Source organism: Oryx dammah, unplaced genomic scaffold (assembly GCF_014754425.2).
Source record: "Oryx dammah isolate SB20612 unplaced genomic scaffold, SCBI_Odam_1.1 HiC_scaffold_12, whole genome shotgun sequence".
Classification (NCBI taxonomy): domain Eukaryota; kingdom Metazoa; phylum Chordata; class Mammalia; order Artiodactyla; family Bovidae; genus Oryx; species Oryx dammah.
This window is the reverse complement of record NW_024070196.1, coordinates 71,336,654-71,351,160: the sequence shown is the minus strand read 5'-3', so window position 1 is coordinate 71,351,160 and position 14,507 is coordinate 71,336,654. Positions and strand designations below refer to the sequence as shown.

Genomic DNA, 14,507 nt, shown 5'->3' with positions numbered 1-14,507 from the left:
GCTGTAGGTGCAGGTGTGTTTCAGTGCCTGTGTGCACGTGTGCACGCGTGTGTGCACGCGTGTGCACGCATGTTCGCTCGGTCTCTGCTGGTCTGGCTGTAGGTGCAGGTGTGTTTCAGTGCCTGTGTGCGTGTGTGCACACGTGTGTGCACGTGTGTGCACGCGTGTTTGCTCAGTCTCTCTGCTGGTCTGGCTGTAGGTGCAGGTGCGTTGCAGTGCGTGTGTCTGTGCGCATGCATGTGTGTGTGCACGCGTGTGCACGCGTGTTCGCTCGGCCTCTGCTGGTCTGGCTGTAGGTGCAGGTGCGTTGCAGTGCGTGTGTCTGTGCGCATGCATGTGTGCGTGTGTGCATGTGTGCGCACGTGTAGCTCGGCCTCTGCGTGGCGTGTGCTCCAGCTCAGGCCTGCTCTGGTCCCACATTCCTCCCGCTCCTTTGTGCTCTGTGCTACAGAAAATATTTGCGTTTCCACGACTCATAATTTTTCCTCCTCAATCGCTACCAGATGTGGGTCCTGTGGTCCCCGTCCCCATGGCAACGGAGGTTCCAGCAGCAGCGGTTCCCTTTTGTGGCGCCTGTACTGGGAGCTGGCGCTGCTGCAGGCCCGCGAGGGGGCAGTGGGTGTCGGGTGGGGGTTCCCGGCAGCTCCCTCCCCAGGCTGCTACCTAGACGGTCCAGGGGGCTTCCTGGCCCGGGTGCCCCAGGCCACAGCATCTGCCCACAGGGCGCCCGGTGGCAGGGCTGCTGCAGGAAGCACTAGAGGCACCCCTGTTCCATGAGGCGCCCACACAGAGGGGCTCCTGAAGGTCAGGGTCTCCACTGCCCAGAGGCTCTGGGGCAGGCCTGGTGGACGTGAGATATGGGGCCCGAGCCCTCTGGTCGCCCCACACCGTGCTGATCCAGGCCAGGGAGTGTTTTGCCTGCTGGAGCAGGGGTTGGGGGTCGGGGAACAGGGTGGGCACAGTGAGTGGGGGTGCCCAGCCACTGCCGCCTGACCCACCGCCCTGCCCTCCAGCACCCTCCTCCAGGGTGCCCTGCCCTCGCTGGCCTCTCCCCTCCTAGCCAACGTTAAGGCTGTGTTCTCCGCCCGGCAGCCAGCATGGCCTGGTGCCGGAAGGAAGGGCTGAAGCTGTGGCCGGGCGCGGGGCCACGGCTGGGAGGGTGCCCGGCTGGCTCGAGGGAAGCCGCGTGCCCGGGGACCGGGAGCCTGCCTTCCATGTGCGGCCTGACCAGGCCAGAGGCGGGGACCACGGGCACGGGAGCCGCACCAGCGTCTCCGCTCAGCTGGCTCGGCCCCTGCACGGGTCAGCGACGTGGACCTCCAGGCGGCGTCCAACCAGAGCACCAGAGGCTCGCCAGGTGAGACGCCTGAGCTGCCAGCGCTGGGCACACTCCGGCCGCTCCAGGGTCTGCAGGAAGGCTGTGGGGAGGTGATGGGAGTGTCTTGGCCGAATCTCCTGACGGAAAGAGCTGGCAGCGGGGGGTGAGGAAGAGGCCTGCCAGGCAGAGGTGGGTGATGGAGGAGCCCAGGTGGGCGGAGACAGTGCACACCTAGAGAGGTGAGGTTCTGGAGCTCAGGAAGGTTACTTTTGAGGCTCTCCTGAGGGCCACAAGCCCTGAGGACACGGAACATGGGACCGCAGAAAGAAGGCCAGGCCAGAGAGGGGACCAGCCGGGGCCGGGCAGTGGGGGGCTGCTTGCAGGCCCAGCTGGGGCTCGGGGGTCAGGCGTGCTCCCCCCTCCCCACAGCTCCCGCGACCGGCAAGGCCTGCGCCTGAGCATTTCTGGCTGAGGACAGGCAGCCCGTTGAGACAGACAGCGGGGCTCTGTGCACTGCCAGACGTGGCCCAGCTGGAGGCTGTGCCCCTGGCCTGCTGCCCCCTGGCCCCAGCCTCTGACCCGCCCCAGACACACCAAAGAGCTCAGGGCCCCAAGCGTACAGCAGTGGGCCGGTGGGGCAGGCGCAGGGCAGGGGTAGCCACACACCAGCTCCTTCTTCGTAACCACCCTATCTATTCCTGCCTGCCCGCCCGGCACCACCAGAAGCGGGGTGGGCTGAGTGGGTGCCCAGCACATTGGATAAAAAGACGAAGGCTGGGCAGACGGACAGGACACGTCTCCTGGGGGACCACACCTGGGCTCCCAGACGCCACTTGGGTCACGGGGTGCCAGGTCTCTGGGGGTGACATCCTTGTCAGAGGCCCAGCAGAGAGGAAGCAGGCAGACCATGGTGTGGGGGTGGGGGAAGGCACTTTATTCGGAAAGCTTTGGCCGAGCCCCTGCCAAGAGGAGCCCATCCTGGGGCCCCCAGGGGTGGGGGGTGGGAGCAGCCCTGCCGGGGGCCTATAAATACATCTCCTCAGGCCACTGGAGTCGCCCCTCGGATTCCCAGGCATGTGGGGTGCTGGGAAGCCATCAAAACCAGCTCGACAGCGGAGGGGGCTGGGAAGGACTGGTGGGGACGGCCAAGCCCCCTGAGGAGCAGAGACCAGCCCTGCTCCCCAGGCTCTGGTCAACCAGAGGCCCTGGGGCTCAGCCAGTGGAAGGACCCTCCAGCCAGAGGCGCCAGGCCTTGACTGGAGAGGCATCCAGGGTGGAAGTGCTTCTGGCCCCAGCCAGTGAGAAGGCGGCCCAGCCAGGGCACTCTGGGCCAGCGGGAGGTGCTCTCCAGATAGAGCCCTCCTGCCCCTGGCCTGGGAGAGCTCGGCGGGGAAATGGGAGCCCCCCCCCCCCCCGCCCCAGGGAGGCCGTGGGAAGGGAGGGGTCAGCGAAGCACCTATCAGGCCTCAGCCACCGGGATGGGGCTTCCTGCCGCAGTGAGCATGGTCCCGTCCAGGAGGGCCGCGGGGCCTGAATCAGCGAGACGCAGCCTCCCGCCTGGCGGCTCCAGACTGGGGTCCCCGCGAGAGAGGCGGGGGCGCAGGGGCGCGGGGTGCCAAGCAGCGCTGCTAAGCGGGGAAGTTGCAGGCCCACGGGGCGCCCTTACTACAGCGTGGGTGCACCCGCCCGGCCCGGCTCGCCCGCCAGCTCCCGGCTCTTCTTGCGGGGAGGCTTCTGGATGGGGGTTTTCTTTCGAGGGGTGTCGGACCCGGGCGCGCCGGCTGCCACCTTTTCGGGCCCCAGGGCCTCAGGCGCGGGGGGCGCGCGGGCCGGAGAGGAGGGAGGGGCGGAGCGCTTGGCCTTTTGCGGAGGTGCTGGCTTCTCTCGGGGGCCCTGCATGCCCGGGGGCCCCTCGGCGCGGCCCAAGCTGCGAGTCTTGTCGCGCAGCTCGGCGGCCAGCATGGAGGCGGCCTCCGGCGCGCTGCGCGGGGGCCCGCCAGCGTCCATGGGCTCTGGGAGGCCCGGGCCGCGGCCCCGAGCCCGAGCCCGAGGCGGGGAGGGTGCCGCGAGGGCCGGCCCCTCCTCTGCCAGCCCGGGGGGCCGCGCCGACGTGTCGCTGGGCGTCCGTTTCCTCTTGCTGGGGCTGGGAGCGGCCTCGGGGCCCGCGGGTGGAGGCGAGGGCGCGGGGGCGGCAGCGGCGGTGGCCCCAGCACCCTGCTTGCCATGGATCCAGGAAACCTTGGGTTTGGTGGCGGGGTCGGGTGGTGGCGGCTTCCGGCGCTCGGGCGATGGCGAAAGCGACAGGCCTCGGGCCTCGTCTCGGACCCGGGCCGGCCGGGCCTCGCGCCGGGCCACGCGCGCATACAGCGCCCCTCCGGGCCCGTCGCCGCTCGACGCCGACCGCTCGCTGTCGGAGGACGCGGGGAGGGGCGCCGCCTCCTCCGCGGGCGTGGTCACCGGCGCCGCGGCGGGGGCCTCCGAATCCCGGCTCTCGGCGGCCGCCTCTGAGCAGGGAAGAGCAGGCCGGTCACCGCCCGCGGGAAAAGCTCGGCCCTCCAGCCTCCAGGCGCAAGCCACCGCCAGCGCCCCTCCCGTCCTCTTCCCGCCCCACTGGCGCTCAGGCGTCCTGGCATCCAGACAGGACTGGCATGCTCCCCACGCTGACCGCAGACTTGGAGCCCCCGGGCAGGACGAGGGGCTCCTTCCTGGGCCGCAGCTCCACCTCGGCCCCGAACCGCTTCTGCACCCCACTCCCAGCCTCGGGGCCACCACTGCCACATTTAATCCTCGATTCCCTATCCTTCCTTAAGAGCAACGCCTTCCAAGGCTCAGGGTCACCTGGCCACCTGCCCAGAGTCATTCACGGGGACGGTAGCAGGAGGAGAGGGGCCAGAAGCCCAGAAAGTGAGCCTGCTTCCTGACGTTTGTGAGCCAAGGCTTCCCGTCAAAGTGTGCCTCCAGACCCCGAAGACTCCCTTTCCTGTCTCCTCTTGCCAGCTCCTCCCCTGGCCCAGAAACTTCTCTCTGCCTGGTCTCTCCAGATGTGAACCCAACTGTGGCTACCTCCCCAGACCCCCAGCCAAGTCTGGTGCTGGGCAGCACAGAAGCCTGACCTGCAGCCTCAGCTGTGTGTCCCCCATCCCTAGCTAACAGCATCACCAGCCCTTCCTCCCTGTTCCTCCGAGCAGAGATATTTCAGCGAGAACCTTTCGCTGGATCAGAGTGAGAGGGGTCCTCACCCCAAGGAGGCGAACTCACCCTCGTGGGGTACGCAGTACACGGGGCCTTCATCCGTGGTATCAAAGGAGGAGAAGGAGGCCCGGGAGGACCATGATGGTGAGGGCTGCTCCAGCCCCGAGGGCGGCTCCAGGAAGCTGCAGTTGAGTGTGTTGTCCAGGTCGTGATGGGCCACTGGGGAGGAGGAAGGCACAGCTGCCACGGGCCCTGCCTTGCCCGAGCCAGGGCCCTCACCAGCCCTCCTGCCACAGTGAGGTAGGGACCCAACCAGCCACACCCCAAGACTCTGAGTAGGACAGGCAACTCAACAGGCCTCTCCCAGCAGCCAGAGAGCTGACCGAGGTCAGGCCGAAAGTTGTGAAAAGAGGGAACACCTGGCTGGGAGACGCCATCAGGCCCTGCAGGCCATGCTTCAGACCCTGCCCTGCGGCAGTTTCTGAGAGCAAATGAGCAGTGGAGAGGCCACCCTTTGGCTCAGACCACCTCAGCAGGCTGCCACCCCCAGGCACAGCCTCCACAGATGCAGACCCCGCCAACAGAGAATCCCAGAGGCTGGCCAGCCTGTCCCCCTCGCACAAACAGGAGGTGGGCTCCAGCCCCTACGCCCGCGTCCGTAGACCCCACCCTGCTGAGCGGGCCCAGCGCGGCTCTTCTCAGCTGTCTCCCAGGAGCCTTCATCACCTCGTCCCCTTCATCTTTGGAAATAAGTGGGTTAGACACAGAGAGCTTCCACCCCGGTGTGAATCAGTGCAGATAGAGGAGAGAAAACGGCATGCCCTGCAACCCGGCAGCTGACCCGTCCTGACAGCGGTGGGGGCCCAGGGGTCAGCCTGCCCTCTTTCCAGGGAAGACCCTGGCACTTCCAGAGGTCTGGGCCGGGGGCGGGGGCTTCTTGCGGCAGGGCATGCCCACGCACAGGTCCCGCGTCCACCTGTGGCTCCGCACCAGGACAGACGGTGCGTTCACTCCCGCAGACTGCGGGGCGACGGGACGGCCAGGCTACCATCCCCGCCTTCCTCCCGGGCTCCCCCGTATCCGCGAGCCCTCTTTCCTCGCCCTGGGCGCACCTCCCCGCGCCCCTCCCATGGACAAGCAAGGCCCCGCCGTTCCTATACTGGCCAGGCCACGCCCACTTCCCGGCAGCCGCCTGCGTCGGGGGTGTTCCCCGGTCATCCTTACCTACGACCTTGGGCAGCTTCTGCCTGCGGAGCGGGATCCGGGGTAGCTTCATACTGATTCGACTGAAGCGTCCGCACAGGCGCTGCGGCGCCTTCTTCCTCCCCAGCGAGAGCTCCCTACGGGGGCGGGGCCTGAGCGAAGGGGGCGGACCGTACCTTCGCCGGAGGGGCGGGGCAAGCCAGCGGGTGCCCACCCACGGGGCGGGGCCTGAGCGAAGGGGGCGGGGCCACCCGGGCGGGGCCGGGCCTAGGTCTGTACCTAGCCGCAGACCCCGCACGACTCGCGCGGGGCTAAGGCCAGGCCGCGAAGCCTCACCCGCGCGCTGGGTCCTTGCCGCGGCAGGCGCAGCAGCAGCCGAGCAGCGAGAGCAGCAGGCCGAGGAGCAGGGCGAGCAGCGCCCCCGCGCCCATCACGCCCTTGCGCTGGTTGGTCTCTGTGGGGAGCGCCCGATCAGAGCGGGGGCCAGCGACCCCCGCGCCCCCGCCCGGTGGCCCCTACTCACTCACCCAGGCGGCAGGCACCGGTGACCGGGTCGCACGAGTCCTCGCGGCAGCTGCAGGCCTGGGCGCAGTCCACGCCGTGGAGCCCGGGCGGGCACGTCAGGTTACAGCTGCGGGAGCGCGAGGTCAGGGAGGTGGGCGGGGTCTGGGGGCGCCGCGGAGCTACCCTCCGAGACGCCTCCCGCGCTCGACCCCGCGGCCGGCCAGCCCCGCGGTCCCTGGCTCCACTCTCTAGGGACTGCGGCCACCCCCACCTCCAGCACGTCCTGGGCGATCAGTGTTTGGGAAATGCATGGGTGCACTCCAGCGCCGGGGAGTCTGAGGGCCCGGCCGAGATCACTGTCCGCGGTGCCCATTTCGGGGGCTGACTCTTGTGTACAGGGAAGAGAGGCTGCCGGAGCAGATCCGGGGGTGTGCGTGGAGGTCCCTGTTCACTTCACATCATCAGCTCAGGGGAGCCCACTGACCACGGGCTGACCTGGCCGCCAGATCCGGCTCGAACGCCGGCTCCACACCAGGGCAGGAAACTGCCCCCCAAGAGGCCCTGGTCGCTCCCTAGCTGGCTGAGGGCCGAGCCTGGGCCCCGCCTGGTCGCCAGTGCAGCAGCACCTGGGGTCTGGCTGGAGCCCTGTGCCGGATACTGACTCCTCAGACCTCTCGTCCCCAGGCACTCACTGGGGCCCATAGACGCCCGGGCTGCAGAGGCATCGTCCGGACTGGAAGTCGCAGTGGCCGCTCCCGCAGTCGGCGCACACGAACGCGCAGTCCTCGCCGTACGTGCCGTTGCTGCACTTGGTCTCACACCTCGGAACGCGGGGGAGGGGGCGTCAGTGGAAGCAGGGCCAACGACCCTGAAGCCCACAGAGCCCACCGCGGAGGGCGGTCGGGGAAGGGAGGGCGGCGAGGGCTGCGTGTCTGGGGCGCACGCGCGTCGCTCACCGGTCGCCGATCCAGCCCGCGTTGCAGCGCGCGCACTTGCCGGTCACGTGGTTGCAGGCGTGCCCGTCGCGACACGGCGGGCATCGGCGGCCGCAGCCCTCGCCGTAGAAGCCGGCGGCGCACGGCTGGTCGCACTTGGTGCCGTTCCAGCCGGGCTCGCACGTCAGGCAGCGGCCCTCGGCCACGGTGCACGGCTGCTGGCCCTTGCACTGGCCGCATCTGGGGAAGCGGCGGGAGGCTAGGCGGGGCCCGACCGCCGCACTCCCGCCCCCTCGGCGGCCTGTCCCTCCCTCCCTTCCCTGGGCGGAGGCCGCGCTTACCGGCGGCGGCAGCCCAGGCCGTAGAAGCCGGCGGGGCACGGCTCCCGGCAGTACTTGCCCCTGTAGCCGGGCTCGCACGCGCACGTGCCGTCCACCGGGTGGCAGCGGCCGCGGAAGCACTGGCAGTAGCGCTCGCAGCGCGCGCCGAACGTGCGCTCCCGGCACTGGCAGCGGCCGCTCTGCTGCTCGCACGGCGACGCGCTGCAGGCGCACTGGTTGTTGCAGCTGCGGCCCCACCAGCCCGCGCGGCACAGGCACGCGCCCGTCTGCGGGTCGCAGCGCGACGTGGCGCTGCAGTAGCACGCGCTGGCACACTGCGGGCCCCACCAGCCGGGCTCGCAGCGACACGCGCCGCTCCGCGCGTGGCACGCGCCGTGCTGGCACCGGCACGCATGCTCGCAGCGCGCGCCCCAGCGCCGCGCGTGGCACGTGCACTGGCCCGTCACGTCCTCGCACTGCCCATGCGGGTGGCAGACGCAGAGCTCCTTGCAGTCGGGACCCCAGAACTGGCGCGGGCACTCTGCAGGGGCGGAGACGGGGGCAGGCCCAGGCGCTGGCGAGAGAGCCTGCCGGCTTCGCGCCGGCGCCCCGCCCCTCTGGGACCCTGCCCCCCGCGCCCCGCGCCCGCCGGATGCGCTCACTGGTGTCGCAGTTGGCCCCGAAATAGCCGTGGCGGCAGCGGCACTCGCCGGGTCGCACGCACACCTCGTTCTCCGAGCACGTGGAGTTGCCTTCGCACACAGCTGCGGACGAGACGGGCCGAGGTGTCCCCAGTCCAGCCGCTGCACTTGTCTCCTCTCTGTGCACTCTCGCCCCAGCCCCCGGCCCCGATCCCAGGGTGACCCACTCACCGATCCCACACTCGTCCCCCTGCTGCCTCCAGCCGGCGCAGCACGTGAGCTCCTGGGAGCTGCAGGCAGAGAGACTGGCGCCTGAGTCTGAGCCCCTCGCGCTGGGACCCCCCCACCCACCCCCAGCAATCCCCACCCTGCCCTAGGGAGGTGGTTATCGGAGGCGCTGCTATAGGTCCCGGGGACTCGAGTAAGTCACAAATTTCAGGCACCCAGAGCAAACCCTGGGAGGCGGCAGAGCGCAGACCACCTCCAAGAGCTGCCCAGCTCCCTCTACTTGGGGGCCTTGCTCTCCTGATCTGTGCCCTCTTCCCCTATCCGCTGGGCCTGAGAAGAGACCCCAGGCGTCCGAGGAGGGGCAGTGGTGAGGTGGGGGTGGGGCAGGGCCTCCAGGACCTGCTCCAGTGAGGTAGGCTAGGGCACCCCGGGGTGGGGCGGAGTCTGGCCCGATCAAGGGTTCAGACCCAGACAGTGCCAGGACTGGCTGGGTCAGGCAGCACATCAGGGTGCCCTGTTGGGGCTAAGACAGGCAGCCTCTGAGCGAAGTGGACTCGGCGAGGGTCCTGCTCGGGCAGGGGACACCCAGGGAGTCTGTCCAGGTGAGGAAAGAGCAAGTGAGGGCTGCAGAGCACCAGGGCGAGACTCGGGCTAGAGGAAGGCCACACTGGAACGTCCTCTCTGTGCAATTTCATGAAACCTCAATTTTATTTGGCTTTTCCAAGGTACAGTAGGAGATAAGAACTTCCTAAGTGTCCCATGTCGGGGTGGTGCAGCCTCCTGAGCCCTGGCCTGATGGGGTGGGCAGACACAGAGGTTCGGTGGCCCTGCCCAAGTGAAGCCATGGCCCCTAGCGAGGGTCATGAGGGCTGAGGTGGGGTGTGCCCACGCTGCGGGCAAAGGAGGTGGAGAAGGAACACTCAGACTGCAGGTCTGTGGGGTCTCAGACCCTAAAGGCACACGGCCTCCGTCCAACCTCAGAGCAACGGAGAGGGTCTCTCGGGGAGGATGGGAACCCATAACTGGCAAGTGTTGGTGGAGGTGGGAGGGGCTTGATGGCCCTGGTGGGTGGGGTTCGGGGAAAGGAAAGGCTGAGCTGCCCCTTAGCAGGCTCCTCAGAAGATGCCGTCCATGTTCCCAGCTTGAGATGGTCACTAGACCCCAGGTGGCACCCAGCACCCCAAGGGGGTCCCCTCTCCCAGAAAGGGCTGGATCCTCCTTTGGGCCAGAGATATGGGACCTGGGGAACAAGACCCATAAACCCCAAACTTCAAGGAACGGGCCAGCTTATTTTCCACAAATGAAACTGGAAACCAGAGACAGGAACACTCAGCAGGCCTGGCTTTTCCTGACCCCCAGTGTCCCCACCCACCCAGCCCGGCCCTGCCCTGGGGCTCCAAGGAGCCCATCTGCGGGGAGACCCATCGCCCCCTGCCTCTTCTGCCGGCCTGAGCCCAGGACTCTGGGTGGAGAGCCTCTGGAGCCGGTCCTTCTGCAGGCGACCCCACCAGAATGGCCTGCTGGGACGGCCTGGCTTCCTCGCTCTGTGACCAGTTGGGAGCCTGGCCTTAGGGACACAGGAAGGTGCCTTGGCTGCCTGGGTCTGCCACATGCTGTGTGGGCACAGAACTTAACCTCTCTGGGCGCCAGCCACTATATCTGTACAATGGGTGCCCATAGGCTTGGCAGGAAGATTGAGAGAGTGAGATGTCTCCAGCTTTTGGCACCAAAAAAAAAAAAAAAAAGTTACCCCCCCCAAAAAAAAGAAGTCACCCAGGAATTTTCCTGGTAACTCAGCCGGTAAAGAATTTGCCTGCCGTGAAGGAGACCCCGGCTCAATTCCTGGGTTGGGAATACCCCTGAAGGAGGGCATAGCAACCCACTCTAGTATTCTTGCCCGGAGAATCCCAGAGACAGAGGAGCCTGGCGGGCTGCAGTCCATGGGGTCGCAAAGAGTCGGACACGACTGAGCAACTGAGCACAGCTCAAGAACTCACCCAAGGCTGCTGTGCGCACTTCAGCCCATGCCGAATAGGCCCCAGAAAGCTCCCCCAGCGTGGCTGGCACCCAGGTCCCACCCAACAGAGCTAAGAACCCCACCCGCGGGCGGGCCAGAGCCCGTGTAGAGGGCCTCTCCTCCTGAGACGGGAGGCAGGAAAGGCTGGCATGGGCTGGCAGCCTGGCTGTGTCAGATCTAATGAAAGTGAGAGGTCAAGAGAGGGGGCCGGGGACAGGGCAGCTCCGACACTCGGGCGGGACCCTGGGTGTCAGTCCAGGCCCCGCAGCGGGCAGGCGGTGCCCCTGCCACGGAGCGCGCTCCCTGCAGCTAGAGCTGTGCTGATTTAGACCTTCATCTGGAACCCACCCAAGCGCACTGCCCACTCACTGTGCCAGTGTCTGTCCTGCCCTCTGCCCCCATACCCCTCAGGACTCCACAATGGCCCTGCTCTCCTCCCGTCCCGCCATGGGCACCCCCTCCTCTGTGCCCCCTGCTCTGTCCATGCTGGCTCCCTCGCGAGGCTCCCCGAGTCCTAGCGAGACACTGGCCATGCCTTGGAGGCCTCCTCCGTGTGAGCCCCCACCCCAAGCTGACTCTATCTCAGGGTAAGGCCTGTCTTTCCAGGCTGAAAGGCTGGGACCCTGCGCTCTCCCAGAGACGATGCACAGAGAAACACCCGGCTCGACCTTCCAAAGTGGACCCAGGAGGGACAGGCCACTTGTCCCCTGCCCCCCACCCCCACCTCATCCTGCCTGCTTCTCTCCCACCTTCTGCCCTCCTGCCCCAGGGTTTCCGGGGCCTCAGTCTTCTCAGGAGCGGGCAGAGCTCGGGTGGTCTCTCCTCCACCATCCCCGTCCCAGCCACCTGGGCCCCTTCCGCGCTTCCAAGAGGCCCTCAGCACGCAGGGCCTGCCCTGCCCCGGCCCCTCTCATCACCTCCGGCTGGGTCTCCCGGCTGAATACCTCCTCCCTAGCCCTTGCCAAATGTCAGATGACTTATGGTAAGTCTCCCACCCTACACGCACACACACGCGTGCACACACGCGTGCACACACGCACGCATGCACACACACACACGCACGCACACACACACGCACGCATACACACACGCACGCACACACACGCACGCACGCACACACACACACACACACACGCACGCGCACACACACGGGACAGCTGTGCCCTGGCACTGCCGGGTCCGCACACACAGAGCCTCTGGGGTTTTACTGACAGAGATGCTCCCCTCTGTGGTCCTCCTGCCTCCAGGCAGAGGCAACAGCTAGTGGAGCTTTGAAAGGCCCAGCCTTGGGAAGGTCACGGAAGAGATGGTCCAGACCCAGGGGAGGGAGGCGGGGCCCCCAGTGGCGGTGGTTCCCATTAACCAGCTCCACAGAGGACCAGGGTCATCCCCCCTCCCTCCCCTCGAGGCGGGTGCCAGCCCTGACCCCATTTGTCAGGAGCATGGCCCAGCCTGAAGAGCTTAAGCGATGTGCCCGAGGCCACTCGGATGCGGAGGCCTGGGGACCTGAAACCCAGCCCAGGCTCCCGGCAACTGGAACGGGCCCCCCGATGCGGAGGTCCGGGGCGGGGGAGCGCGTCCCCCGGTAGGGACCCCCACGGGCCAGGAGGGCTGAGGCAAGGCACAGGCCGGCGGCGATCCCGCCCTCCCCCCTCCAGGCAGCCCCGCCCGCCCGCCGCCGCCGCCGCCACATTCCTGGGGCCGGGGAGGCCCGGGAGGCCCGGGAGGCGGCGGCGGCGTCGATGTGAAGCAGATGGCGGGCCAGGCCGGCCCCCGCCCCGGAGGCGGGGCTGGCAGCGGGGAGGGGTCTGCGCGCCTCGGGATGCGAGCTCGGAAACCCCGCGCGGCCCCTCGCAGCCCCTTGTCTGCGGCGACCGCCCTGCCCCCGGACGCAGCCTCCCTGGGCCCTGCGGCCCCCGGGCGCCCCGAATGCCGGGGGGGCCGGTGGCCGCCTCTCCAGACGCCCGCCCGGCGCCTCCCGCCCGCGCCAGAGCACCCGCACACGCCGGCTCCCCGCCCCGCGCGGAGATGCCCTTGACCTCGCAGTGGCCGCTGACAGGCCAACCGGGCCCTCCGACCCCGGCGCACCCCCGGCTTCTGGCTCTTGGTCCTCCGTGCGCGGTCCTGGGCCCCGGTTCCCCGCCCCCCACAAGTCCTGTCCTCGCCCGGCCCACACGGGCTTCCCTAGCCGGCTCCTGGGGCACCCGCATCGCACCCGGGAGGGTCCGCATCCTCTCGAGGCCGGCGCCCGCCCTTGTCCTGTCCCCGCTCCCGGCCCACTCGGAGCGCAGGCTCCTCGACGCCCTGCTCCGTGACCACCCTCTTCCCACCCACGTCCGCTCTTCCTAAGACGCCAATCTGTGCTTCCCACTCGCCTCGAGACCTCCCCGGCTCCCCCCGCGCAGGGAGGAGGCCGCCGCGGGCCTCTCGGCCTCCCTCCCTCCCGGCTCCGGCCACACTCGTCTGCCCGGGCCCTGGCACATGCCCTGCCACGGGCTCGGAATGCGCTTCCCGTCTTCTTACGGCCCTCCCAAGCCGGCCCAAGGGTCCTTCTTTTCTGGGTCTGAAATCTCGGACCCCGTGTGTCTGCCCTCCCGGCGCCCGCTGCCCTCCGCTCTCCTCTCGCCCGAGGTATCCTCGGACGCACCGTCGTGGCCCGGCGCCCGGGCTCGGGCTCGGCCTAGAGCGGAGCTGGCGTCGGGGGCGGGGGCCGCCCGAGGGGCCCGCGCGTTCGGCGCAGGGCGGTCCCCGGCGCCCCCTCCCCTGTCCCGGCCCCGGGCGTCCCCTCCGGCCCCCTCCCCCAGCCCGGCCGGCTCCTACCCGGGTGCGCGGCACACGTTGCGGCCGCGCGGGCTCAGCTCCTGGGGCGCCGCGGGGCCGGGCAGCAGCCAGAGCAGCAGCAGCAGCAGCGACAGCCCCCCGGCTCCCCGGCGCCGCGCCGGCCCGGCCCCCCGGGGCCCTGCGCCCTCCATGCGGCGCGGGGCAGGCGCGGGGCGGGCGCGGGTGCGGCCGCTGCGAGAGCGGCCGGAAGCGGAGTGCACAGCCGGGCGGGGGGCGGCAGGAGGGGCGCCGGGCCGGGCAGGAAATTCCACATCGGCTCCCTGATCCCGGGCCAGCCGCGGCCGGCCAGGCGGCAGCGCCCGCCCCGCGCGCCAGACCCCACCCTCCGGCCGTGCCGCCGCCCCTCCGCGCGGCCCCCGCCCCCAGGCGGCCGCGCGCAAACTTGGGGCGAACTTGGAAGGGGCCCGCCGGCGGAATCCCCGGCCGCCGCGCCTTCCCCTCCCTCCCCAGACACCCACCCGAGAAGCGGCCCCTGCGCGCTCCCGACGAGGTCCGGCCTCGGGGCGGCGGGAGGCGGGTGGGCGCCAGGCGCGGCGCACCAAAGCTCCCTGGCTAGCGGCGCCTCGGGATCGCAGGTCAAGGCCGCAAGCCGGCCTCTGCTCCCGCGGTGAGGCCCTCCCGCGCCTGGCGGTGCGGTCAGCGCCTTCCGAACCGGGCGCAATCAAAGCCTGCAGAGACGGCGGCGTCCGATGCTTGAGGCCTTGGGTAGGCTGGGTATGGACCAGAGGCCTTGCCAAGGGGCCCGGTAGGGACAGACGGGAGCGCTGCCGGCAGTAGAACGGCCCCGCGCCGGCTCTGAGAGATCCTGGAGGTAAAGGCAGGGGGCAGAGGCTGCGGGGGCAGCAGTGGGGGCAGCCAGGGATGCAACCCCTGCCTACAAGCCCTGGTCGAGGTGAGAAGGTGCGCTAGGGGCCTGGGAGAGGGATTCTGCTTGAGAGGCCGTTGGTCCCAGAGGGTTTCCAGAAGGTGGAGCCAGGCCCGGAGGCCCAAGGTCCTAAATCCAGAGTGGGGCAGGGGCAGCAGAGAGAGGGGGTGCGTGGGGCCTGGGGACCTGGAAGAATAGAGGAGCAGAGGGGTCAGACCCAGCTCCAGGCCCGAGGAGCAGGGAGGGCAGGAGGCCTGGGGAGGAGACGGCAGGCAGGCCTGCGGAGGGGACGGCAGGGGGGCAGCCAGCTCCCAGCAGAGCTGAGCTGGGCCTCTGGGGACCTCAGAGCCGGAGGCAGGCCCAGGGTGGGGGGCGGGCTACGTGCGGGCTCCCCGAGGAGGGCTCCTGCCTGTGTCATATGAGGATCCATCAAGCAGGAGGGC

At 69.3% G+C, this 14,507-nt stretch overlaps 1 protein-coding gene across 2 annotated transcripts; it reads right to left on the bottom strand.

Annotated features, from left to right (window-relative positions):
- Positions 1–2,233: 2,233 nt before the first annotated feature.
- Positions 2,234–13,345, bottom strand: SCARF2 (scavenger receptor class F member 2). Of its 2 annotated transcripts, none has more exons than XM_040251243.1 (11): positions 13,179–13,345; positions 8,345–8,403; positions 8,135–8,236; positions 7,494–8,013; positions 7,174–7,392; positions 6,910–7,038; positions 6,241–6,344; positions 6,050–6,167; positions 5,735–5,865; positions 4,577–4,729; positions 2,234–3,822 (listed from the first exon to the last, which is right to left on the bottom strand). In XM_040251243.1, the coding sequence occupies exons 1-11, from the start codon at positions 13,328–13,330 to the stop codon at positions 2,984–2,986; spliced, it is 2,526 nt and encodes an 841-aa protein (XP_040107177.1). In that variant the 5' UTR covers positions 13,331–13,345; the 3' UTR covers positions 2,234–2,983. The 2 variants fall into 2 exon arrangements, with proteins under 2 accessions (XP_040107177.1, XP_040107178.1); XM_040251244.1 differs by having other exon boundaries at positions 5,735–5,850.
- Between the last annotated feature and the right edge of the window lie 1,162 nt (positions 13,346–14,507).